This window comes from Heterocephalus glaber, unplaced genomic scaffold, assembly GCF_053883595.1.
Source record: "Heterocephalus glaber isolate CG9 unplaced genomic scaffold, H.glaber_assembly_v1.0 deba00001773, whole genome shotgun sequence".
NCBI lineage: Eukaryota > Metazoa > Chordata > Mammalia > Rodentia > Bathyergidae > Heterocephalus > Heterocephalus glaber.
This window is the reverse complement of record NW_028258463.1, coordinates 11,298,221-11,322,388: the sequence shown is the minus strand read 5'-3', so window position 1 is coordinate 11,322,388 and position 24,168 is coordinate 11,298,221. Positions and strand designations below refer to the sequence as shown.

The following is a 24,168-nucleotide window of genomic DNA, read 5'->3' as shown; positions in this document are numbered from 1 at the left end:
ATCAGCAGGGATATACAGCTGCAGGATGTCACCTGCTGTCAGGCGTGGCTGTGCCCAGCAAGGGGCAAAGAGGAGCACAGCTGTGGGGCTTCTCACCTGGGAAGGGAGCAGCACACACCCAAGCCTGGTGGAAGGAGGAGTGGGGTGGCCCTCTGCTCAGAGCTGAGGGTGCTGGGTGTGGGAGGACCCAGATGTGAGGGATGGAGACAGACAGCAGCGTCTCCCAGGCTCTGAAGCTGCCAAGGAGACACTGACTCGATTCCTACCCAGTGCTTTATTAAGGATGTCTCAGAAGGAGGCAGAAACGTGAGAGTGCACTGGAAAAGTGACACCCATGTGTGTGACACCCACGCGCTCCCTGATCTGTACTCGGAGAAGGTCAGCCAGGCAGGGCCTGCACCAACCAGGAAGGCAGACAGGTGGGGCCCGCGTCCGGCTCACTGCTCCTGGGTGCCCCAGGAGATGTAGTCGGGCCGCGTGGCTGCATGGTATTCATCAATGAGCTGCTGCACAATCTCGCGAGATGTGTCCATCTCATCAAAGTTGTCCTTGAAGATGTCCTCCTTGCGGAACTGCTCCATGAAGGCCTCCCGCTTCCGCAGCTTGTCAAACTGGCGACAGGTACGCTCAAAGAGCTGGGGTGCAGGGAGCAGGGGTCACAGGGAAATTGAGGAGTGGGCGGCATAGGGGGCTAGGCTCACAGGGCGGGCAGGAGTGCAGTAGGGACTGACTAGGACAGACCCAGCCCCGCTCACCGAGGAGATGCTGGTGTGGTTGGCCATCATGAGCCCGCTGACCCGGTGGGCGGACGGCAGGTACGGGGACTTCCTGGACAGCGCCACCTGGATGCTGGCCGGGCCCCAGGGGATGAAGCTGGCCAGCTTCCGCTCCCGGATCCTCTGTAGGCTCTTGTGCACCTGGGCGGGCACAGGGCTCGGTGGCCGCCTCTCCTCTGCCCAGGGCACGGGCCAGGAGGGGCGGAGGGCTGGCACCTACCTGGGTGGGGTCCACCTCGCCCTGGATGATGTTGAGGATGGCGATGTAGCAGTGGTTGGTCTGGCGGTCCCGGCCCGTGGACACCATCACGTTCTTGGGCTGTAGCAGCCGTCGCATCACGTCCAGGACCGTGGTCTTCCTCACACTGGCCACCTGAGGCCGGGGCAGGTACTCAGGGCACCGCGGGGACGCGTGGCAGAGGCCCAACCCCAAGAGCCTGGCACAGGGCGGCCTGGAGAGCCCCCTGGGGTCCCCTCTGCCCTGGGTCGGGGCCTCAACCCCGGCCGGAGGCTCGGCCTGGCGTGGGAGCAGCCCGGAGGCAGAGGGGGCGCCCAGGTGGCCGCTCACCGACTGGTCCGTGGTGAGCGGGGTGTAGCCGGTCATGAGGAAGTGCAGGCGCGGCGTGGGGATGAGCGAGGCGATGAGCCCGATGAGGTCGTTGTTCATGTAGCCGGGGTAGCGCAGGGTGGTGGTGCTGGCCGACATGATGGTGGACACCTGTGGCGGGGTGCGGCGTCACGGCCGGTCTGCGGGGCCCGGCTCCCTGGGGGCCCCGGTGGCGCGGCACGGGGGGCTCCCGGTCCGGTCCAGGGGCCGAGGAGCCTGCTCACCAGCTGGTTGATCTGGGAGAAGGACGGGTTCTGGATGTGCAGGCGGTCCGTGGCGATCCGGTTGAGGGCCGTGTTGTCCAGCACCACCTGGGGACAGCAGAAGCAGAGCGACGGGGGCAGGAGCATCCAGAGCTCTGCCTGAGCCAGGAGCTGTGAACCTCACAGCCGGATCTACCCAAGGGATCTGCCCAAGCTGATTGACTTTGGGCCCAGGGTGAACTGAGCTCCAACCTCCACCCTTTTTGTTTCATTTTTTTGAGGCAGGGTCTCGCAATGTAGTTCAGGCTGGCTTTGAACTCACTACGTAGCCCAGGCTGGGCTCAGACTTATGATCTTCCTGCCTCAGCCTCCCAAGTGCTGGAATTACAGGCATGCGGCACCTAGTCCAGTTAAAACTGAATTTCTACGTGCACGACAATGATAAAGCGGGGTTGGGGGGGCAGTTGGAGAGCAGGCCTCACCACGCAGTCCGCGTTCTGGGTCAGCCGCTTGAGCGTGAGCAGGGAGTTGTAGGGCTGTACCACCACGTCGCTCATCTCGTCCTGGTTGGGGAACACCGAGTACGTCTGCACCAGCTTCTTGGGGTACCTGAGGGAGAGCAGGAGACTAGAGGCTGGGTGAACACAGGGCTCCTCCATGTATCTGGGAGTCGTTAAGTCTGGATGAGGAAACTGGGGTCGCAAGATCAGTAAAATGGAAGACATGACTTTTGAAAGTCTGCAGCCCTGAAAGGGAAGGGCAGAGGGACACTGAAATCTAGGTCTCCAACTCCAAACGGGTCTACACTGGCTGGACCTTCAGCAGGGCCCAGGGCCCAGGTTCTGGCTCCAAGCCCTGGAGCTCGATTGGTTTCTCCAGTTCAGTTCACTTCTTCACTCTGCCGGGGGCGGGAGGGGCTCTTCCTGGCTCTCGCCCACAGGAAGGAAGGTCATGAGCTCCCGTCTCATCCCAGCCCGCAAGCATACGCTCACCTGTCATTCAGCCGCTCCAGGAGGTAGGAGCCCAGGCCAGAGCCCGTGCCCCCGGCAATGGAGTGGCACAGCACGAAGCCCTGCGAGGGAGAGGTACAGCCAATGCCATGCTGTCTAGCGGCAGAGCGTCAAACTAGACCCGGGCCACAACCGCTCCTCGGTCTTCCCGAGCCCTTCCTGTCACCACACGGACAGATAAGGAAACTCTGCTTTGTCTTCAGCATGGGCTGTAGGCCCTGTCCAAGGTACACGGTGGGCCTTGTGCCTAAGGGGTGGCTTTGAAGGAGGCTGCCAGGCCTTCTCCATGCCAGGCCCGACCAGCACCCTGGGAACGCACCTCCAGACTGTCACTGCCATCTGCCTCCCGGTCAATGATGTCAAAAATGTCCTCGTGGATCTTCTCTCCCTGTATAGACACAAGGAGAGTCAGAGTGGGACAGGACCGTGGGACAAGCGCTCTGACCAAGAACCACCTTTTTGTGCCACTGCAGATTGAAGCTCGGGGCGCTGCACTGAACTACATCCTAAGCCCTGCAATTGTTTTTTCCTTCTTAAATTTTAAAACAGGGTCTAAGTCACTAAGTTGCCCATGCTGGCTTCAAACTTCCAATCTTCCTGCCTCAGCTTCCCAAGGCTGGATTACAGGAGTACATCATCATGCCTAGCTAAAAAGCCCTTTTATGGTGCACAGCTGCCTTGCCTTTTATGGACATTAAGGAGCAGAATGGCAAGATGGTTCCAAGCCAGCACTGTACACTCAGATGACCCAGTTTCACACCTTAGCGCTAGTTCTGTACCATCAAGTGGCTCTGGGCAGATTTCTTATTCTTTCTACACCCATTTCTTCCTTTGTACAAAGACTACAGGCCCTTATAGAAAATTCCTGGGGGCAGTTATGTTTTGGAACTCAAAATATTTCAGATTTTAGAAAGGCAGTTTGGTACATGCAAAGCATATTCAGTAAAACCTTATGGGAGTCTATGGTGTGTTAACCAAATACATTAACATTTCTGTGGTGAAAATTATGAGTAATGAAAATAAGTTGAATAGAACTGATAAAATTGTCTCCATTGAAATTTGGCTTTGCTGCTAAAGAAGTGATGGAGTTTGGAAAGGCAGATAAGATACTGCGGACCTGTAGGCTCTACCTCTAGGGGTTTTTTTAGAGGTTTAAAGGGTAATTATTAGTAAACCACTCAGGCTGCTCTGGCACACAGTGCTCCAGCACAGATGCATCCCTAATCTGGCTTCACCCTCCTCTGGGAAGTCACAGTGGGTGTGGGCCTGGCCAGGGGCCAGCAAATGACCTGGGAGAACCCACTGGCCCAGTTGTTGCCGGCGCCGCCCCCGTGCTCCGACAGGTAGATGTTCTCGGGGTTGTAGAGCTTGGCGTAGGCGGAGTTCTGGATGGAGTGGATCACGCGGGGCTCTAGATCCAGCAGCACGGCCCGGGGGATGTAGTGCTCGTCGTCCGCCTGCCCGGGGAGGCCGGGGGGGGCGGGTCACTGAGGGCGGCCGGACCCCGACCCCGCAGCCCTCACCTCAGCCCGCGCCCGGCCCCGTCGCCGGCACCTGGTAGAAGAAGACATCCTTGCGGTCGGTGCCCTCGGTGGCGAACTCCTCCACGATGCCCTCGGGGCTGATGCCATGCTCGGCGCACAGCTGCTTCCAGAACTCGAAGCCGACTGCGGGCGGGGAGGAAAGTGGATATTTGGGTTGGGCAGGCTCCAGTGGGCAGTTGGGGGCTGGAGCGCCTGGGTCCAGGGACAGGACGGCGGAGCATCGCAGGAAAGGGCGGTCCCCAGCGACCGGGCAAAGGAGGGCCTGGGGGTTGGGCAACTGGACGCTGGGGTGGGCACTCCCGCCTTCAGCCGAACTACGACTCTGGGGAGTACAGAGGGAGTCCAGGCTCCCACAGTGACATCCCGTTCAACCTAAGGGCTGAGGCTAACGGAGGGGCCGGAGTTCGCTCACTCTGATTGCCGCACTGGCCCAACTGTAGAGTGATGATCTCCCTCGGCATCGCTCCTCAGGCACTAGCGTTGCAGCTGCTCACGCCAGCACGCTCGCCGGCCCGCTTGCGGAAAAGACGCAGGCGCCAAACAACCCGCGGCTCCCGCGAACTTTCTCTGTTCCAATGAGAACTGAGCTCTGGAGATGGCACTTCCTTAATCCTGTGGCTTCGGTTCTGCCGACTGCGCGTGCGCCTCGGGACGTTCTTTGACGCAGCGTCCTCCCCTTTCCTCTACGTGGGGCCGCTGGACCCTATGTGCATGCGCGTCGCGAGGAGAGGCGGTTTTCGGGCTCGGCGCGTCTGCGCAGTTGGTGTTATTGTGACCGCCTCTCGGCGGCCCCGGATGTTGTGGCTGCTCGGGGGGGAGATGGCGGAGCCTACGGGGCTGACCGCGGCCCCGGACCCTGTGGCGGCGTCGGCTTTTAGGGGCCACCGAGCCCAGTCAGGTTCCTGGGAGCGCGACCAGCAAGTGGAGGCGGTGGAGCGGACCTTGGTGCAGGTGCTCGGCCCGTACGAGCCGCTGCTGAGCCGGCTGCAGGCGGCCCTGGTGTGGGAGCAGCCGGCCCGGAGCGCCCTGTGGTGCCTGGGACTGAACGCGGCTTTCTGGTGAGACAACCGGACCCGGAGCTCGCCCGGGTGCGCGCCGTCAGGTTCCCGGGCTCTGCCTCTCGCCTCCCTGCTTTCCTTGCTGGCTTGCTCCTTCCCGCGCCTGTCTTCGTTTCGCCGCGATCCTTATTTCCGCCCCATCCAGCCTCCAGCTGTGGCGCCCCGTCCTTCCCAGGGCCCCCAGCTGCGCCCCTCTGGCTGGGGCCTCTGGGAACATCTGGAACGAGGCTGCCTCTCTCAGCCAGGGGAAGCTGTTTGGCTCTAAGGCCGTCACCTCCCTTGTTCCCTGCCCCAGCTGAGGTGGTGACTGTTCTGAGATCTCTATAGTGACGGTGGGAGGAGACGCTCGAGGTCTGACCTAGGCGCCCCTAGGTGTGATGCGAAAACAAGCTAGATGGGTTAGCGCGAATTAGCATCCGAAATATGCGCGCCCGGTTCATCCAGGGAGGGGTGAAGCCCGAACGTCAGTGCGAGCCTGCCAGGTTGCAACTCGGAGAAAAGTATACGTTTTTAAAGGACAGTTAGGAAACAGTGTGTGGGGCATCTCACCCGTTTCCAAAGCGACGTGTAATTGCATCTCCAACCTGTTCCAAGAAGTTAGAGAGGGGGGAATTCTCAGGCACAGTTTACAGCAACAACATGGAGGCTGTCTGATGGTGAGAGTTTCCAGAGCTGGACGCCTGGGGCTAGAAATAAGTCTGAAGTGTCTGAGTATGTCCCACTCGAGGAAAGCGGGACAGCTGCTCCTTCCCAGTCGTCACCACCTCAGTGGACTCAGGTCATCTACCACGCATAGCTGGTGACTGTTAACGACCTGGAAGTCTTGCTGTTCAGATGTCAAAGGAGCTGACAGGTAGGAGGTTTCCACAGCTGACTGAAAGAAGACTAATCTGGAAAATCACGAAAGTACAAAGTATGTGATTTTTAGCATTGTCTTTTGTAAAAATGGCTTTCTTGAAGTTCTTGGTTTTAAAATCAAAACATTATCCTTTGTCTGAAAACATTTTCAGTGAACTGGAACAGAACAAATAATTCCAAGTTCAGTGACTGGAAGACATTGTTCAGTTTTGAAGTCAGCCCCTCACAGTTTGAAGGAGGCCTAAGTTACAGGTGCCCCAGCAGCCCTGGCAGTCTTGCTCCCAGAGTCCTCAGCAGACTCTTTAGTTGCTGTTTGAGATAGAGTCTCTCTCTGTCATTCAGGCTCGCCTCAAACTCTTGGGGATACTCCTTCCTCAGTCTCCTGGGTGCTAGGATCACAGGCCTGCACCACCAAGCACAACCATCATCACCTATTTTTGGTAATCCTTTTTCTTGGTCCCAGGTGCCAACTTCCTGGCACTGCTCATTGTTAGATATGGGATCTCATTCAGGAATCCTTACCCAGTCAAAACTATTTCCCACTGGGGATCGGAACCCCTGGGAAGAAATTGGTCCTCACTAAAGTTTGTTGAATGTGGGCTCAAGGTCTGCATAGGAGGAGCTGATTGACTGGGCAGGACTTTAAATTTGGTAGTGAAAGCCGGGCGTGGTGGTGCACACCTGTAATCCCAGCACTCCGGAGGCTGAGGCAGGAGGATCGCCAGGAGTTTGAGGCCAGCCTGGGATGTATAGTGAGTTCGAGGCCTGGCTGAACTACATAGCTAGACCCTGTCCCACTAAATTAATTAATTAATTAATTAATTAATGTGATAGCTTTAATTTTTTTTTTTTTTGAGACAGAGTCTCACTTTGTAGTTCAGGTGATGGGGAGGACAGACTGTGCTAGGCTCCAGTAGGGCATCTGGCTTTGGAATTTGCAGCCTTTGGGGAAGGGAGCTTCCTTGGAGTGCTGACATTTACCTTGGAATGTGGAAAGGTGACTTTAGTTCTCATGTATTTTAAATGTTTGAGAAAGAAGGAGGATCATTAGCACAGGTCAGAAAAATCAAATCTGACATACTTAATTTTTCTTTATTTGTTGTGAATAATGGCACATCATTAATAAATCTTTTGGCCATTTGAGGTATTAGAAGATTGGATAGGAGTACAAAAAAGTATTGAATTCAGGTAGGTAGCTCTCTGAGTGTTCCATACTTTCAGTCATGGCTTTGCTGTACCTGTGAATGTGGTCTCTTACATCTTAAATAGATGAGTAAAAGAGACCTCTTAGCCTGTCACCTGTAGCATTTCAAGGCACCCCCCCCCCCAGGTTCCAGAGGAATTATGGTGGCTGTGGCAGGGGTGTTCTAGCCCGGACTACTTCTGGTCACTGATGTGTCATTATCTCTAGTAGAAACAACAAGTTTTCCCTTCTGATAGATTGTGCCCCCCACCCCCGATACTGGGGATTGAACCCAGGGCCATCACACTTAACCACATCCTCAGGCCTTTTTAGAAACTTTTCACATACCTATAACCCCAGCACTCAGGAGGCTGAGGCAGGAGGGTCACTATGAGTTTCAGGCCATCCTGGGCTACAGAATGAGTTCAAGGCCAGCCTGAACTACATAGTGAGACCCTGTTTCAAAAAATCAAAAAGTTTTTTTTTAATTTTGCACCAGGGTCTCATTAAGTTGCTTAGCAAGTTCTTAACATTCTGTGATTCTAGGTGTTCTCTGAATTAGGGAAACTGAGTGCAGTGCACAAACTGATTCCCGTGGAGATCTCCACTGGGGTCTGCTTTACAGTGACTAGTGTGAGTTAACCTACTGTAGGTCTGGGAGTTGTTATGGAATCTGTTGTTTTCACAAATGAAGGAAAAAAAGATGTTTCCCCTTTTGCCCCCTAGAAAACAAAAAATAAGCTGGGTGTGGTGGCGCACACCTGTGATCCCAGCACTCAGGAGGGTGAGGCAGGAGAATCATTCAAGTTCCAGGCCAGCCTGGGCTACACAGTGAGTTCAAGGCCAACCTGCACTACATTGTGAGACTTTGTCTCAGAAAACCAAAAAAAATTTCCTGAGAAGTGATTAAGGAATTCTGATTTTAAAAGAATCTAGTAGGACTGTGGAAATCAGTGTAGAGATACCGCAAAGAACTAGGACTAGAGGTACCATTTGACCCAGCTATTCCCCTGCTGGGTATCTTCCCCAAAGAATTAAAAGAATCATACCACAGCGATATAAGCTCACCCATGTTTATAGTGGCACAGTTTGTAATAGCTAAAGTTTGGAAACAGCCCAAGTGCCCATCAACTGGAAACTGGGTAAAGAAGATGTGGTTTTTTTATAAAATGGAGTACTATTCAGCCATAGAGAACAAGAAACTAGAGACATTTATAACTAAATGGGTGCATATCGAGGCCGTACTCTTAAGTGAAATCAATAGGACACACGTGTAAATACTGAATAGTTTCTCTAGTGTGAGAAACTGAAAGTGTAAATAAGGAGTAAAATGATTAAAATGAATAATTGATAATTTGATATAGGAAAAGGTCCAAAGGTGTAGGGGTTGGTGGGAGGGGAAGGGGAAAGGGAAGAAGGGAAAGGAAAAATTATGAGAAAAGGAAAAAAATGGAAACAAAATCTATGTAAATAGGGAAGGGCACACAGTTAATGGGAAAAAAATAAGAACCAAAATACATCATGGACAGCTACAAACACCCAATGATAAATGTAAACATACTGTATGCCTAAAATGTACCAATAAAAGAATTTAAGAAAAAAAAAAGAATCTGGTAGGGTGTGGTGGCACATGCCTGAAATTTCTGCTACTCAGTTCAGTAGTTTGAAGCCAGCCTGGCAAATAATTGAAACCCTGTCTCATAAGAAACAGGACTGGGGATGTAGCTCAATGGTAGAGTACCCCTGCATTTGATCCCCAAAGTTTTTTTGTTTGTTTGGTACTGAGGATCAAACTCAGGACCTTGTGCTTGTGAGACAGGTGTGGTGCCACTGAGCTAAATCCCCGGCCCTTGATCCCCAAAGTTTGTTACTGCAAACAAGTAAATATAAAAAACTGAAGTTAGGATCTAAGTAAAAATTAGCGAGGAACAGGAAATGGAAGGAAAAATCTACACATCAGGCCTGAGATCAGCGGTCTCTGGGGCCGTCTTTGGGGTGTCGCTGCCCCTGGGAGCCGGGGAGCCACCAGGGATGTCTTGTTAACTTTCTGCCTCTTTGCCCTCCTAATTGCAAGGCTGGTGCCTTCTTCATTAGCATATGGGAGGTCCTTAGCGGCAGTCTGGCTTCATTTCTGCTTGTGTGCGAGCAACAACTCTTAATTATGTGATGTGGGTAGGGTTAATTTTTGCTTTTAATTTACCAGACGGGCTCATTAACCGGACAGTCACAGTGCCCTACAATAATGGGCTCACTGTCCCCATAGGAGAGGAGGCTTTGTTCTCGAGTGCCAGGGAGACACACTTAGCCTGCGCAGCAAAGGAACCTACCAGTGGCATCTTCTTCGGTCATCAGTTACAACAAACTAACTTAACCTGTGCAGACAGTGACGCTCTGCTTGATTAACTTCAAAAAGATCATTTCTAAAATTTCTCGTGATCTTTCTGGACACCAGGATTGCTATTCAAGGGATGATTTGTTTATTTTTAAAAAATTAAGAATTTTTATGAGTACAGGTTTGGACTACATGATTATGTTCATCATAGGAAGTTGGAACACAAGCATAACACATCTTCATTCTTTTTACTTCTTTCCCCTGGGGATGTTTTATTTAGAGGCCAGTTGGATTTTAGCCCCTGATAAAGTGAAGGGACAGTTTACAAAAAGAAGAAAAAAAAAAATATATATATACATACATATGTAGCAAGAAATTTTAAAAATTTGAATATACGTGCCAGTGAGTTACTAATTTTTGCTAAAGTTTTTAAAAATGGTATTTACTTCTGGGATATACAGAAAATTTTATACTCTTCCAGGCCTGGGAGGTGGGGAGTGATTGCTGGGGGGTGTGAGTTTCTTTTGGATGATGAAAGTGATGTAGAGTGAATATTGGTGATAGTTGCACAGAGCTATGAAAATACTAAAAACCATTGACCTAGTGTCAGGGTGAATTAGCACTACCAGCCCTTTGGGCTATTACAAAAACAGTTCAGGTTAAGGTGCAAATCAACGTGTAAGTAAAAAAGCAAAATAAAGATAGATACTAGAAAACAGGAGATATTTTGCAGTGGTGGAGGAGATGGAAAGATGGAGGGGAAAGGAAGGGGAACCGAAGGGAGGTAAAAGGAATGAAGGTGAGTCAGCCGGGCGTGGTGGTGCACGCCTGTAACCCCAGCACTCAGGAGGCTGAGGTAGGAAGATCGGTGAGAGTTCAAGGCCAGCCTGGGGTACACAGCAAGGCCCTGTCTCAAAAAAACCCAAACGGGGTGTGTTATAGTATGCATGCACGAAGTCCCCATGATGAATGTGGTCGCTGTGTGCTGCAGACATGCACTAGTAACACCAGAATTTTAAAAACGACTGAAGTGATGTTTGTGGGGAGCCCTCTTGGCTGGAGACTGGCCCGGCTGAGTCCTGCAGCCCCCGCCCAGCCCCCTTGGCCCTCCGGGCTCTGTCTTCCTGTGCTCTGGTGGTTGGGGCTGGAGGCTTGGTGAGATCCAGGCTCCCAGTTACCATTATTGGTAAGACTGTTTCCTAGATAGTGATGCCCTAATTGCATTTTTATTATTATTATTTTTTGGTACTGGGGGAATCAAACTTGGGACCTTGTGCTTGTGAGACAGGCGCCGGAACCACTGGGCTAAATCTCTCACCACCACCCCCCCACTGCATTTTTAAATTTAACTTTGACTTACAGTTCTTAAGCTTTCTTTAATAAACATGCTTGTCTTTAGAAATAAGAATAAATAAATATCGTTAAGAAAAAATAGATCACGCCCGGCTAGCGGGCTCCAGCGCCTGTGGTTGGATCGCCACACACAGAGGCCCTGTCCACTGTGGCGAGCGGGGTTTGTTGTGGGGAAAGTCCTCCCGCGGATTAGGAGTTGGGAAGGGTTCGCCTGTCGGGTCAGACTGCTACACTGCCCGGTCTGCTTGGGACACCCGCCTGCTCTCCCTGTCACCTCTGCACTGCTTACTCCAGTCCCAGGCACCTGTCTCCCGCTGAGTCCAGTGTCCCGCGTGCCCCTGCTTCCGTGTACCCCAGATGGGCAGTCTGGGGCTGGCGGCCCCTGCCTGGTACGCAGGCCTGGGAAGAGGGAAAGCGCTCAATTCCGGTGTTGTTCCAGGGTCAGAGTCTGGTGGCCCTGAGGGACAGCAGTCATGCAGGGGTCTGGGAGCTTGGAGGGGCCAACACCAGTTCTTCTGGGCGATCTTTCCATTATGTCTCTGATCTGTTTGAAACAAGCTGTTTTCCCAAGAGGTGTTATTTTCTAGCACATAGAAAAGCTCTTCCTCTGAACTTCCTACAGTGGCTTGTGTAAAAAAGAGACACACTGCTGGGTGTGGTAGCACACGCCTGTGATCCCAGCATTCAGGAGGCTGAGGCCGGAGGATCTTCGAGTAAGAGGTCAGCCTGGCCTACACAGACCCTGTCTCAAAAAAAAAACAAAACAAAGATGGGCCGGGGATTTAGCTCGGTGGTTCTGCCACCTGCCTGGAATGCGCAAGTCCGGAGTTTGATCCCTGGTACCAAAACAAAACAAAAAGGCATTTAGGCTCAGACATGTTTTGTGGACAGGATTAGCACATTCCCTCCTGCCACGGGTGGCACCATCACGACTGTCCCCTTGGGCATGGCAGTCACGCACGCAGGCACGGCCCCGTCCCATCCCGAAGGCCCACTTTCCTGGTGTTCAGGAAGATGCTTCCAACTTTGGTCCTCATGACTGGGAAAATGCCCACTTTGTAAAACTGGCTTTCCTTCCCCTGCAGGGCAGAACCCAGTCCCTTTGCCCGAAATGGCCTGCACCCAACTCCTGACTCTCCCTGTGGAATCCCCTGCCTTTTGTTCTCTGTTTCAGTCTACCAAACTGCTTGTAATTTCTGAAACCTGCCCTGCCCCTCACTGTTCTCCTGCCCTCTCCTTCCGGAGCACACAGCCCAGCTTCTCTGGGTTCTCACCTGCTCACCCCGGGGAGCCGGGTTCACTGCCTCACTCTTCCTAACCAGCTGGCTCTCAGGAGGCCTCGACCTTGTGGGTTATGAGAGTGGAAGGTGAGGCTCTAACAGTGGCAGAAAAAGTCCAAGACTTGGAGCAACAATGTTATCAATGCCATCATCTTCGGAAATCAGACCGCATCTGTCTGTGAGGGGGTCCTGCCTGGGCCTGGACCTCCTTGGGGCCCTTCCAGGCCTTTGGAGAGAGCTCGGCTGGGACGACAGAGCCCTTCTCCTCAGCCTTGTTAAATTTGCTTATTTGCTGGGCTGATGCAGGACTTTGTAGAGAAGGTTCATGGCCTGGGGCAGCTCTCTAGGCTCCTTTCTGCTAAGCTGCTTTCATTCTTTAATCTTGAATATAATTACAGTACCCTTTAAGTGCTGGGCCAGTTAAAATTGGAATGGGGTTGCCATTGATGACTGGATTCCTGATTCTCGTTATTGCCTTTCATCCCTTATTTTTTATATATAGTGCTTAAAGCCTTATTTAAAAAAAATTACACAGCTAGCATGCACTCATATTCATTAAAAAAATTATACTGTGCTCACTCTGGAGGCTGGAGCCCAGATCACAAGTTTGAAGCCAGCCTGAACTACATAGTGAGCCCTGTCTCAAAAAACACAAAGCAAGGGGGCCGGGGATTTAGCTCAGTGGTTACGCCACCTGCCTTGCAAGCGCAAGGACCCAAGTTCGATCCCCAGTACCAAAAAAAAAACACCACAAAGCAAGAGGCCGGGGATGTAGCTCAGTGGTTCTGTTGCTTCGAAAGCTCAAGGTCTTGAGTTTGATCCCCAGTACCAAAAAAAAAAATGTCTAGAGACTAAAAATTTAAAGTTACACAGACAATTCCTGTGTGTATGCAGGTGTATTCATATAAATACCCAGGTAAATTTTTTTTTTTTTTTGCAGTACTAGGGATCAAACCCAGGACCATGTACAAGCTCCTGGTTTTATAGCATATGGTGAGAATTACAGTCCCAGTTTGTTCTTTGGTTATGTCAGGTCATCCACTCACTGATTGCTCCTGGCCGCCCCCGCTTACCCTCACCCTCAGAACAGCTGCTGTAACTCTGTCCATGACTTTTCGCTGTGAGACTGTGCGGAACTCTGCCAGGCAGGTGGTTGGTGCTGTTTTCTTGGTTGGTTTTTTTTTTTTTTTTTTTTTTGGTACTGGGGATCGAACTCGGGCCTTGCTCTTGGGAGGCAGGCGGTAGAACCGCTGAGCTAAACCCCCGGCTTGGTGCTGTTTTCTTCTTGGTTCTTTGGCCAAGCTCAGTGCTATATAGGTGATCGAGCATGTTGTTTATAGTGTCCGGGAACAGTCCCGTAAGATGTGTTAATGTCACAGTGTAGATGAGGAACCGAATCTATTCAAGCTCTCATGAGAATGGCGGCTTTCCGGGGAGGCAGACCCCGACCTTTCAAAGTTCTGTCTTCCTGCCCAGCCGTGTGCCCTAAGCCCTTTCTTTGGCTTCCCTCTGGATCCATGAACAGCATGTCTCAGGCTGTCTTTGGGGAAGGTCTGCCGGTTTATTTCCCCCAATCTGCTGCAAATCAGTACTTTTGTATAGCATGAGTTACTGGAGAAATTAAATGTGAAAAGAGAATATAGAAAGTGCAGCCTGTATGTAGTAGCAGATTCAAAATTACTTGGTCAGATTACTCTAAATAGGTGTGAGTGCTTACTGTGAATTTCTGTACTTCCCAATAGGCCAGTACACTCCATGTGGGCCAGCGCTGGTCCTTGATGGTGTCATAGGAGGAGGGCAAGAACTGGGCTTTGTCTGTTGCTGTTTTACTGTGAAAGATTTTAAACACGTGTGGAGGTAGGGGGATAATACACAAAATCCCACATTCCTGTCACCCACCTTCAGCAGTGGACACCTTTCCGGTTAGTCTTGTCTCATCATGTCACAAACTTTCTCTTGCCAAACTATTATCTTGAAGGAAGTCCCACCCTTTATTTTATTTATGAATTTCCTTATATTTTAAGTGTGGATCTCAAAAAGATAGTGACCTGAAAACATAATTACACTGATGTCACACCTAAAAATCAACAACAGTTTCTTACTGTCATCAGATGTGCTATCCCAGCTTGTTCATAAATGGCATTTTATGGCTGATTTCCTCAAATAGGAAATAGCCTTTCCCTGATTTTATTTATTTATTGTGTGGTGCTGGGAATTGAAATGAGGGCCTTGTGTGCTTCACCACTGAGCTGTGTTCATTTATTGCTTGATGGCTGGTGTTCATCAGCTCCTGTGTGTTGTGTTACCCTTGCCATCTTGGTATAAATCTCACTTGGTTGTGAGGTATAATTCTTTTTTTTTTTTGGTACCGGGCATCGAACTCGGGTCCTTGTGCTTGCGCAGCAGGCGGCAAAACCACTGAGCTAAATCCCCAATGCTATAATTCTTTTTTTTTTTTCCTTCTGGTACTGGGGATTGAACTTGGGACCTTGTGCTTTCAAGGAAGGTGTGGTACCACTGAGCTAAATCCCTGGCCCCATATAATTCTTTTAATATGTTTTTGGATTCTGTTTGTTTTGTTAAGAGACAGTCTCACTATATTCCATAGGCTGCCCTTCAACTCCTGGGCTCAAGGGATCCTCCTGCCTCAGCCTTCCTAGTAGCTGGGACCATAGGTTTCACCACCATACCTGGCATTGGCTATATTTTATTGACAGTTGATGCATCTGTGCTCCTAAGGGATATTGGTCTGCAGTTTCTCATGTCTAGATTCCATATCTGAATAATGCTGGCCTCACAAATCAAAGGATGTGCCCTCTTTCAGTGTTTTAGAAGGGTTTGAGAAGCATAGGGGCCGATTCTGAAGAAGTGACTTGGTTGTAGCTTTTGTGCCAGCTGTGTGTGGCCTTAATCAGGTTTTTTTTACTTCATCTAATCCGACACCTAGTTGGATCAGTGCTTTTATTGAGTGCTGGTGTGCGCTTGGTGCGTGTACTGGGATCTAATGTGTGGAAAGGTGCTTGCTTGCATCATAACATTGGACTCGGGAGCTCTCCTTGAATGTACCACACCACAGGCTCCACCGGGGTTTTTTTGTTTTTGTTTTTGTTTTTGAGGCAGGGTTTTTCTTTATAGTTCAGGCTGGCCCTGAACTCACTGTGTAGTCCAGGCTGGCCTGGAACTTGCAGCGATCCCCCTGCCTCAGCCTCCCGAGTGCTGGGATTACAGATGTGTACCACCATGGCCGGCTCTACTGGATTATTTGATGATTCCTCTTTCACTCTGCCTTTACTGAAGCAATTCCTCTGTCAGTAGAGAATATCTGAGGTCTGGAAGTTTAAAGCGCCTGCCTAAGGTGTTTAAGTGCTTGGTGTCAGGACGGAGGAACCAGAAACCTCGAAGCTAAGCCTGTTTGCCCAGTGTCTTCGGTACACACACTACACACACTGGCCTTCCTAGGATTGGCCAACCTGGTAGTGACCCCACCATCTCCGCTCTCTGCAGGTTCTTCGTGCTGACCTCCCTCCGCCTTGTGTTTCTGCTTGCATTTGGCTTGATGATCATCGTCTGTATCGATCAGTGGAAGAACAAAATCTGGCCTGAAATAAAAGGTGAGTTTGGTCACATTGAAAAAATGAACTGGAGGGCCGGGGATTTAGCTCAGTGGTTTCACTGCCTGCTGCGCAAGCGCAAGGCCCCGAGTTCCATCCCTGGTACCAACCCGCCCCCCCCCAAAATGAACCGGAAATGGCCTTTTCTGTCACTTTGGCTTTCATTTGTGGGGTTCTGAGGGCACGTGGAATGGGAGGCTGCCCTTTGTGTTTGAGTTGTTTGCCCAGGAGACACTTGAAAGGCTGCTCCCCATCTTCGCTCCTCAGAGTCAGACCCCGCCTTTCTCCTGTCACTGAGCTCGGGGACCTGAGACGGCGGCCTCAGGAATCGTACTCCTTAATGATTTTTTCAAATCCTAGCACATGCCACCTCTTTACTGAGGTAACATTGGGTTACCGCTCAAGAATTTCTTTTAAATCCTGGACATGATGGCACATGCTGGTAGTCTCAGCTATGTTGGAGGCTGAGGCTGGTGGATTGTGGGTTTGAGCCCAGCCTGGGCAACATAGTGAGACCTTGTCTTTAAAAAAAAATGTTCATTTTTGGTCAGCCATGATGGCCCACACCTGTGATCTCAGTACTTGGGAGGCTGAGGCAGGAGGACCGCTGTGAGTTCAAGGCTAGCTTAGGCTACATAATGAGGTCAAACCCAGCCTGAACTACATAGCGAGACCTTGTCTCAAGATTTAAAAAAATTTTTTTTTCTTTTAAATGGCTTATTTGCAAAGCACTAGGCTAAGCATTAATGTCTATGGAAGGTACCCTAAGATATGGTTTCTTTTTTCAGAGATACACATAAATAAAAATTAAATGACAGTTACTGAAGAATAGTGGAGATGTCCCAGTGCCTCTGTGACTGATACTTTCACAGATTTTGCCCCTAGCACAGCCTCAAGTGAAGCAGAAGCGGGTGGGGAGCAGAGCGGGCCTCTCAGCCGGCCAGCAGCAGCCTGACTGGGTTGAGGAGCCACCGCTCAGAGCGTTTGGTGGGAAGGCAGAGGTCACGTGTGTGTGCATGCGCGTGCGTGTGCGCATGTGCGCCAGGGCCGAGAATGGCCAAGATATGCTATATCTATTGCTGCATCCATTCTGGGACCGTGCCAGTCCCCCAGATGAATGTCACAATTCTACATTACAAATATGCGCTCCAGGGCCGGGGATTTAGCTCAGTGGTGCAAGGTCCCGAGTTCGATTCCTGGTACCAAAAACAAAAAACAAAAACAAATACATGCTGCTAGGAAAACAAAGGGCTCATGAAGGGAATGCCAGGAGATAAAACTGAAAGTCTGGTGGGATTAGATTTCGTAAGGCTCCAAAGTCAGACTTCCTCTCATGGGTGTGGGGTGGTTCCTGGGGCTGTAAAGTGAGCTGTGTGCTGAGCCACCGCGCAGGTTGATTTGGTAGCCTCTCAGGACGGCGAGGAGGGAGGAGCAGGAGGCCGGAGGCCCTGGTAGGAGACTGCAGCAGTGTCCTAGCAGGAATAGTCTGACACATGTCAGTGTCAAGGTGCTGGCGGCCTGCAGGCCGGGCGGGACACAGCTTCCAGATACATTCCCGTTGTGTTTATACAGACGTCCGGGGAGCCGTGTGGTTTCTCAGCCTCTCGTGGCTAGTGAACAGCAAGAGGCTCTCCACCATGGGGGAGCGGTGAGTAGCAGGTCACTCAGAGCAGGCAGCTCTAGGCTGGTGGGCTCATGGCCCGGTGCACAAGGCAGAGCAGCCAGATTCCTCAGGGACAGGATGGACCGTCTCCGTGTACCCCATGGCTTTCAGCTGAGGTGATTCAGGGGCTCTGGCGGCCCACTGGGAAACAAGCCCTCCCAAGGAGAGAGGAGGCACAGCCCGGCCCCCGGTCCACAGCACCCTAACTCTGGCGTACAACACGGTATCTCTTTTTATTGACTATTACTGTTTCCTTTTCCCCCAACTTATTAAAACACGAGCTGCCAGACCAGCAGCCTAACATTTTCATGTTGTTTTTCCTACCAACTAATGCTGGTGTTTGTTTTAATACTGTAGTGCCAAGACCCAACGCGTTGGACAATGAGAGGTATGGAACGCTAATTGAATCCATTTCTGTTGCTCTGATTCTCTTGCAATGTTCTGGTTCCATGTTGTTAACCACACGCTGTGGCCATACAGCTTGAGCTGAGAACCTGGTCTCTTCCAAACAGTCATTTTAACAAACCCTAAAGTTGGGGTACCAGTATGTGTGCGGAGATGGCCGCTGTCTTCTGATCTTTATACAAGAAGCTTCTGAAAAAGAAGTATTAAGTGCTCTGGAGCCTGACAGGCCAGGGAATTAGCTGCTTTATTCAGCCCTCGTGTAAAAACTCAGGGGCAGCGAACTTCCTTTGCCTCCTGGCTTATGTACCGGTCACTTAGTGTTTTCTGTGACCTCTGGCTATTTAAAGTTTCTGGCCAGAAAACACATTGGTTCCTGGCATCAGAAGCCAATGCCAAAGATTCTTCTGTGTGCACTGCTCCTGCCTGCATTTCTCAGCTCACCCACCCCATTGGTTGGGTGCGCTGTGCTTTACCCGCCCCTGGTGGCTCCCCGAAGGGCCACTTCCCTGTGCTCCATGGTCCCAGTCCCAGTGGATGGCAGTGGTGTGAGGGCGGGGACCGCCGTTGCGCTGAGGTGTGCACATGAGGATGGGGCTGCTTGCTCACCGGGCGGAGTGGTGGGAACACGCTTGCCCTCCCAGGCCCTAAACTGAAGCCTCAGCCTGGTGAGCCAGAAGGGAGCCAAGCTTCACCCCAAAGCACCCAGGAGTGGCCATGGCCCAGCCCCATCAAAACCCGGAAGCGGTGCTGTGTGCACAGCGGCACGGGGGAGCCCCAGTGCCCGCTGTTTACGACTCCCCTTCTCTCTCCCACAGCTGGGGCTTTGTGCACCCTCGGTTGCTCAGCGTGCCCGAGCTCTGCCACCATGTAGCTGAAGCCTGGGTTAGTGGGACCATTTTCATAAGGAATCTTTTGCTTTTCAAAAAGCAAAACCCAGGCAAGGTAAGAGTCTTCCCTTTTCACGTTCATCTCTGGCCCCTCAGTTCAGCAGGCTAGACTGGAGCAAGCCCTTGACTGCATGCCTGTACTCAGGAAAGGCAAGATCGCTGGGCTGGAAACGGAGGCTGTGGGCAGGGCCGCGAACAGCTGTTTGGATCGGAGAGGCGCTTGCCGAGACCCTTGCCTTTAGTTTTCGTTTGTTTCCGTGGCAGTGCTGGGGTGAAGCCCTAGGCCCTCCGTGTGCTAGGTACGTGCTCTGCCGCTGAGCTCAGCCCGCCCTCACCGAGTTGGCCATTTTCCTACCCAGAGATGGGAAAGAAAGCTTGCACGTGTGCTTCTGTGTCCTAGTAAACTGTGACAGGTTGTTGGATTTTAGGTTGGTGTTTTCTTAAAATCCCCACCGCCAACACTTGCTTTCCAAGTGGATTTTTTGGCTAAGTCCTATTCATGCCAGCTTCCCGGCACGAAAGGTGCACCTGTGTGGGGTCAGCCATGGAGAAGAGCTGGGGAAGGGCCCGCCCGCCTTGGCGCCCAGCCCAGCCGGGCCCCTGCCGCGGCGGGAACGAATGCCGCTTCTTGCCTTCCCAGTTCTGCCTGCTGAGCTGCGGGGCCCTCACCTTCCTGGCTGCCTTGGGCCGCTACATCCCTGGGCTCCTGCTGTCCTACCTGATGCGTGAGTGTGGGGTCTATTTGGGTCACGTGCTGTAGCCGCTCCTACATTTCCCAGCCACAGCCGACCCTGTGTGTAGGGAGCGGCCGGTGCTGTCCTGGGCCCGCGGAAAATGGCTTTCTCCTACTTTTCTGACCTGTTCAGTGCCATGGAAATGTGCTCTCATCCGCAGCAGGCGTTCCCTGTCCGAAGTCCACTTGTCTCTCACCTGTTAGGAGGCCCTGGGGATCTTTCCTTGGGCCTCCCCGTAATGCTCTGCTATATCCCCAGCCCAAGGCCATTTCCTACCAGGTCAGGGTTACAACCCTATGAGGGACCACTCCACTCACTCCCATGGCATTCCTGGCGACAAATAACTGCCCACCGCTATTTATGGAGGGAATTTTCAGGGTTCCTCTACTAGGTTCTCTTTCCGGGGAGCACCCTTCCCCAAGTACACTGTGTCCTTTAGTCACTTCCTGTCGGGCTGGAGGAACTGAGTAGTTCAGCTATGGCTGTCACCTCGTACCCTGGCCCATGGCTCGGTGGCACCCATGTGCAAGTGACTGCACCAGCCTGGTTCTTTGTGGACTGTCAGCTGTGTGCTGCCACCCAGGCCCTTGGGCCCTGGCAGCAGATGGCAGCAGAACCAGGCAGGACCGTGCCAAGCCGAAGGCCCAAGCCCTGGGGACAAAAGTACAGGGGACGAGCAGGGTACTCTGAGTTGCCCATCTCCATGTGTCACGTCTCCTCCTGCTCTCAGTTGTCACGGTGCTGATGTGGCCCCTCGCCATGTACCACCGCCTGTGGGACCGAGCCTATGTGCGGCTGAAGCCGGCTCTGCAGCGGCTGGACTTCAGTGTGCGCGGCTACATGATGTCCCGGCAGAGAGAGCAGCAGTGTAAGTGTCCCTCGGAGGCCAGAGGGAGGGCGCAGGCTGTGTTCCAGAACCTGCGAAAGACTCACCGCAGCTGCGTAAGGCAGACTGGGACTCCTCCCTTGGTTCGCCTGTCCACACGTGCAGGCGCTGGGCCAGCTGCTCTGCAGACACGCGGTATTTCACCCCTGCAGGTCTTTAGATGTAGGCGGTGGCACCCTCCTCTCTTCACCGAGGAGACCCCGGCAGGGCAGGTCCCGGACCAGCCGCCTCGGAGGCCGAGCATGCGCTCCGAGCTCCCTGCAGGAGCAGTGGCAGCGCACGTGCACGGCCGCTCGTCCTGTCAGCTGGGGGGTTGGTCAGGCCCCAGTCCCCTGAGCCCCGGCCTCGCCTGGGCCTCACAGCCAAGGTGTTGGCCCTCGAAAGCCTGGTTAGCTTGGTTTCTCTCGGTAGACCCAGGGCGGCAGCGCGCAGCGGGCGTCGTGGTAAAGGAGGGCGCTGGGGTCCCACACAGGCTGCAGGCTGCTCTGCCTGTGTTCCGGGCATGGCAGGAGGGAGGGCGGCTGTCCCCTCCCCACGCGAAGGCGTCAGAGCCACCTGGCCTCCCCACAGCGCACCGCCGAGCTCTGCACCCAGAACGCGCAGGGGCCGACCGCAGCGACAGTGAGGAGGAGCTCGCCGCCTTCTGTCCTCAGGTAGCCGTTCGCTCTGCGCCAGCCGCCTGTACCTGGCCCTGCCTTCCATGGGGCTCTCACACGGAGGCAGTCCCCTCCGAGACCCCAGTGTCCCCTCACTCCCAGTGGCAGACGTGGAGAGGAGCTGGTGTCACGCGGGGGCGCTGAGCTCCTGGACGCCCCCTTAGTGTGGGCATTGTGCCGCCTCCTGCCCCCTCGGCAAGCAGGCTCCATGTGTGCTGAAAAGGAAGTAGCTAACTGCTTCCCAGACTTTTCCTCTGGTGCCCAAACATCAATGAGGAACAGCATTTTGGGGGCACAGCCTAAAAGTCAGGAATTGACTGCAGGCTCCTCCAAGCCCTGAGCGCACCGCTGGCCTTGTGCAGCCTCCCGGGGAGGCTGCTGATGGCGCCGCTCCTCACACATCTGGGCTTTTCATCTCCAGCTGGACGATTCCGCCGTGGCCAGGGAGCTGGCAATCACAGACTCGGAGCACTCCGACGCTGAGGTCTCCTGCACGGATAACGGCACCTTCAACCTCTCGAGGGGCCAGACTCCCCTGACAGAGGGCTCTGAAGGTGAGGGCCCCGGGGGCTGGGGGCCACTGTGCTGAAGCTGGTCCCTGAGCAGCCTTGGGCTCGGGACAGTGGAGGAGGGCAGGAGCAGTGGGCACAGCGTCTAGGATGGAGTGGGGGGAGCTGGCCCCAGGGCTTTGCAGGAAAAATTGGGAGGCGCGGGTTGGCGGGGGCCAGGGCGGGGGTGTGTTTCAGACACCTGTGTTTCCCAGACCTCGATGGCCACAGCGACCCGGAGGAATCCTTTGCCAGGGACCTTCCAGACTTCCCTTCCATTAATGTGGACCCTGCCAGCCTGGATGACGAGGAGGACACCAGCATCGGGATGCCCAGCCTGGTGTACCGGTCCCCGCAGGTTCCCCGGGTGCCCGCGGCCAGCAGGGACGAGGCCACGCTGCCTGAGCTCCTGCTCAGCGCCCTGCCCGTAGGGTCCAACCTCACCAGCAACCTTGCCAGCCTGGTCTCGCAGGGTGTGATCCACATGGCCTTGTCGGGAGCCTCCCAGCCCGGCCCTGCCGGCCCCCCAGCCCGGAGAGCAGCCCGAGGCCTCCTGCGGGCACCTAGTTCCGACCTGGACACCGACGCCGAGGGCGATGACTTTGAACTCCTGGACCAATCGGAGCTGAATCAGCTGGACCCTGCCAGCTCCAGGAGCCACTGAAGAGGCGGGCTTCTTTCCTGTCGGGGTCACTGTTAGGGCTTTTCTCCCCACGCTGCTGATGCTGATGGGGCAGCGGAAGAGCCCAGGTCCCAGTCCCTGAATTACATTTCCAGCGGGGTCCTGGCTGAGACACAGAGGCCTGTTCTGCTGCCCAGGGCACCGTTCCATGTTTAGCCATGAGGTGCGTGTGTTCCCCAGGGTGTCTCCATCAGGACAGCCGGTGGGGACAGCAGTCGGGGTGCAGGTGCGGCTGTTTGCCTTGCAGCCTGCGTGCTCAGGGCCCTTGCTGATGAAAGAGCCCGGCTACCCTTCCGCCGCAGGAGCCCCAGGCCGCCAGGCAGCAACAGCAGCAGGAGTTGTCCTGTCCTTCGAGAGACCCTGGTTTGATGTTTCCAAAGCAAGCTTTCCCTTGGTTCTGCAGAGCAGGGCTGCGGCCCTGCTCGCCTGTCCGCAGGGCTCAAGGGCAGACCCCAGTGCCCCAGAAGCACCACTTGTGAAGCTCAGGTGAGGTGAGGACAGGTGTTCTCCACCTCACCTCGGCCTCAGCCAGCCAGGAGGTTGGGAGCCCTCTGCCTTGGGGTCCATGGCCCCTCTGGGCTCTGTGGGGTCTCTGGTGCTGCTGACCCTGGCTCTGTTCCGCCCTTGGGCTGAGCAGTGAGCAAAGCAATACTGTGCCCATCCCTGTGCCTCCCTGGGCCGCCTCTGGAGAGGCAGGGTCCTCGGGGACAGCAGAGTAGCACTTTACAGATGGCTGTGGCAGGCATCCCAGGGCCACCAGCTGTTCTCACCCTGGTCAGGTCCCTCCTGCAAGATGAGCCCACTAGCAGGACCGCATCTGGAGAGACCCCTGGAGGGCATCTGTCCCTCGGCCTCTGCTGAAATCATGCTCGACAAAGCCCCCAGATGATCATTGGTTCTAAGCCTGGCCAGCCTCTCGCCTTGCCCCACCCTGCAAAGCTCAAGCCAGACCTCTCCCTCCTGTACCATGCCCTGCTGATCCTCAGGGACCACTTCCGGCCCACCCGACCTGGGCCAGGGATGCTGGGCAGTGCCTAGCTTTGTGTGCTGCTGGTGGGGTGGGGTGCCTGTTGCCTGTGGCGAGTGGACAGGGTGCTCCCCGCAGGGAAGGGCTGTGTGTGTGAAGGCTCCTGCTGTAGGTTCTCTGACAGACTGAGCAGCACTGCTGGGACTCGAGGTGTCTCACAGGTGGGCTCTGATGTACAGGTGGGCAGTGTGGAAAGGAGTAAGATTTTGTTTGCATGAGTGTAGCTTCAGGCCTCAGGAGGTGGCAAGAGAGGGAAGGAAGGAGAGCAAACCCAAGAAGGTCTTGTCCCCAGGGTCCCTTCTCTGAATATCCTTTCTCCTCCACTGTGAACGGGGTGGGCGGGTGGTGGTGGTGCTGCTGGGGAATAAATCTTGGTCGAGAATCATCTTTTAAGTGATGCTGACCAGTGTCTGTCCTTGACAGGTGCCCTTTGTCTACCTGGCTTCTGATTGGTCTTGAGTGCTGGGGTCTCCTGGTTCTCTCTGGTGGCTGTGAGAACAACTGCCACAGTAGGAGGCCACTCACCCTCTCTATGCCACCCATGTAGGGGTGTGACTGGCTAGCTTGGCTTTTGTTCCCATGTCTAATACTTAACATTGTTCCCGCGACATGCGCATTTCAAACAAGCCAGAGGTTTTAGCAGAGACTTTAAAAAGCACCGTTCTCTCTGGGCATGGAGGTTTATGAGTATAATCCCAGCACTCGAGGCTGAGGCAGGAGGATCGCTGGGAGTCTGAGGACAGACTAGATAATTTATCAAGACCCAGTCTCTCAAACAAGCTGGTCATGGTGGCGAACGCCTGTAATCCCAGCATCTGGGCGGCTGGGCGACACAGTGAATATGCAGAAAATCCTCAGTGCTGGG

The 24,168-nt window shown here is 53.6% G+C and overlaps 2 protein-coding genes across 3 annotated transcripts; one reads left to right on the top strand and one right to left on the bottom strand.

Moving 5' to 3' along the window:
• Positions 1-255: 255 nt before the first annotated feature.
• Tubg1 (tubulin gamma 1) lies at positions 256-4,763 on the bottom strand. 2 transcript variants are annotated; one of them, XM_087202303.1, is made up of 11 exons: positions 4,553-4,763; positions 4,151-4,263; positions 3,886-4,053; positions 2,916-2,984; positions 2,579-2,658; positions 2,069-2,195; positions 1,608-1,694; positions 1,345-1,494; positions 997-1,149; positions 756-917; positions 256-635 (listed from the first exon to the last, which is right to left on the bottom strand). In XM_087202303.1, exons 1-11 carry the CDS (start codon positions 4,599-4,601, stop codon positions 438-440), a joined length of 1,356 nt encoding a protein of 451 aa, XP_087058429.1. In that variant the 5' UTR covers positions 4,602-4,763; the 3' UTR covers positions 256-437. The 2 variants fall into 2 exon arrangements, with proteins under 2 accessions (XP_087058429.1, XP_087058430.1); XM_087202304.1 differs by lacking the exon at positions 3,886-4,053 and having other exon boundaries at positions 4,120-4,263; positions 4,553-4,653.
• A 114-nt stretch (positions 4,764-4,877) lies between these two features.
• On the top strand, positions 4,878-23,696 carry Retreg3 (reticulophagy regulator family member 3). Its single transcript, XM_004859319.3, has 9 exons — positions 4,878-5,198; positions 15,709-15,815; positions 17,836-17,866; positions 18,699-18,825; positions 19,411-19,495; positions 20,235-20,372; positions 20,961-21,043; positions 21,468-21,600; positions 21,810-23,696. Exons 1-9 carry the CDS (start codon positions 4,936-4,938, stop codon positions 22,256-22,258), a joined length of 1,416 nt encoding a protein of 471 aa, XP_004859376.2. The 5' UTR covers positions 4,878-4,935; the 3' UTR covers positions 22,259-23,696.
• Positions 23,697-24,168: the final 472 nt, after the last annotated feature.

Bases quoted from the DNA above. Each gene is read 5' to 3' on its own strand.
- Tubg1 (XM_087202303.1), bottom strand. From the start codon at position 4,601: ATGCCGAGGGAGATCATCACTCTACAGTTGGGCCAGTGCGGCAATCAG. The intron at 2,196-2,578 runs GTGAGCGTATGC...GCTCTCCCTCAG, and splicing joins CTGGAGCGGCTGAATGACAG to GTACCCCAAGAAGCTGGTGC. The intron at 636-755 runs GTGAGCGGGGCT...CCTGCACCCCAG, and splicing joins ACCACACCAGCATCTCCTCG to CTCTTTGAGCGTACCTGTCG.
- Retreg3 (XM_004859319.3), top strand. From the start codon at position 4,936: ATGTTGTGGCTGCTCGGGGGGGAGATGGCGGAGCCTACGGGGCTGACC. The intron at 19,496-20,234 runs GTGAGTGTGGGG...TCCTGCTCTCAG, and splicing joins CCTGCTGTCCTACCTGATGC to TTGTCACGGTGCTGATGTGG. The intron at 20,373-20,960 runs GTAAGTGTCCCT...GCCTCCCCACAG, and splicing joins CCGGCAGAGAGAGCAGCAGT to CGCACCGCCGAGCTCTGCAC.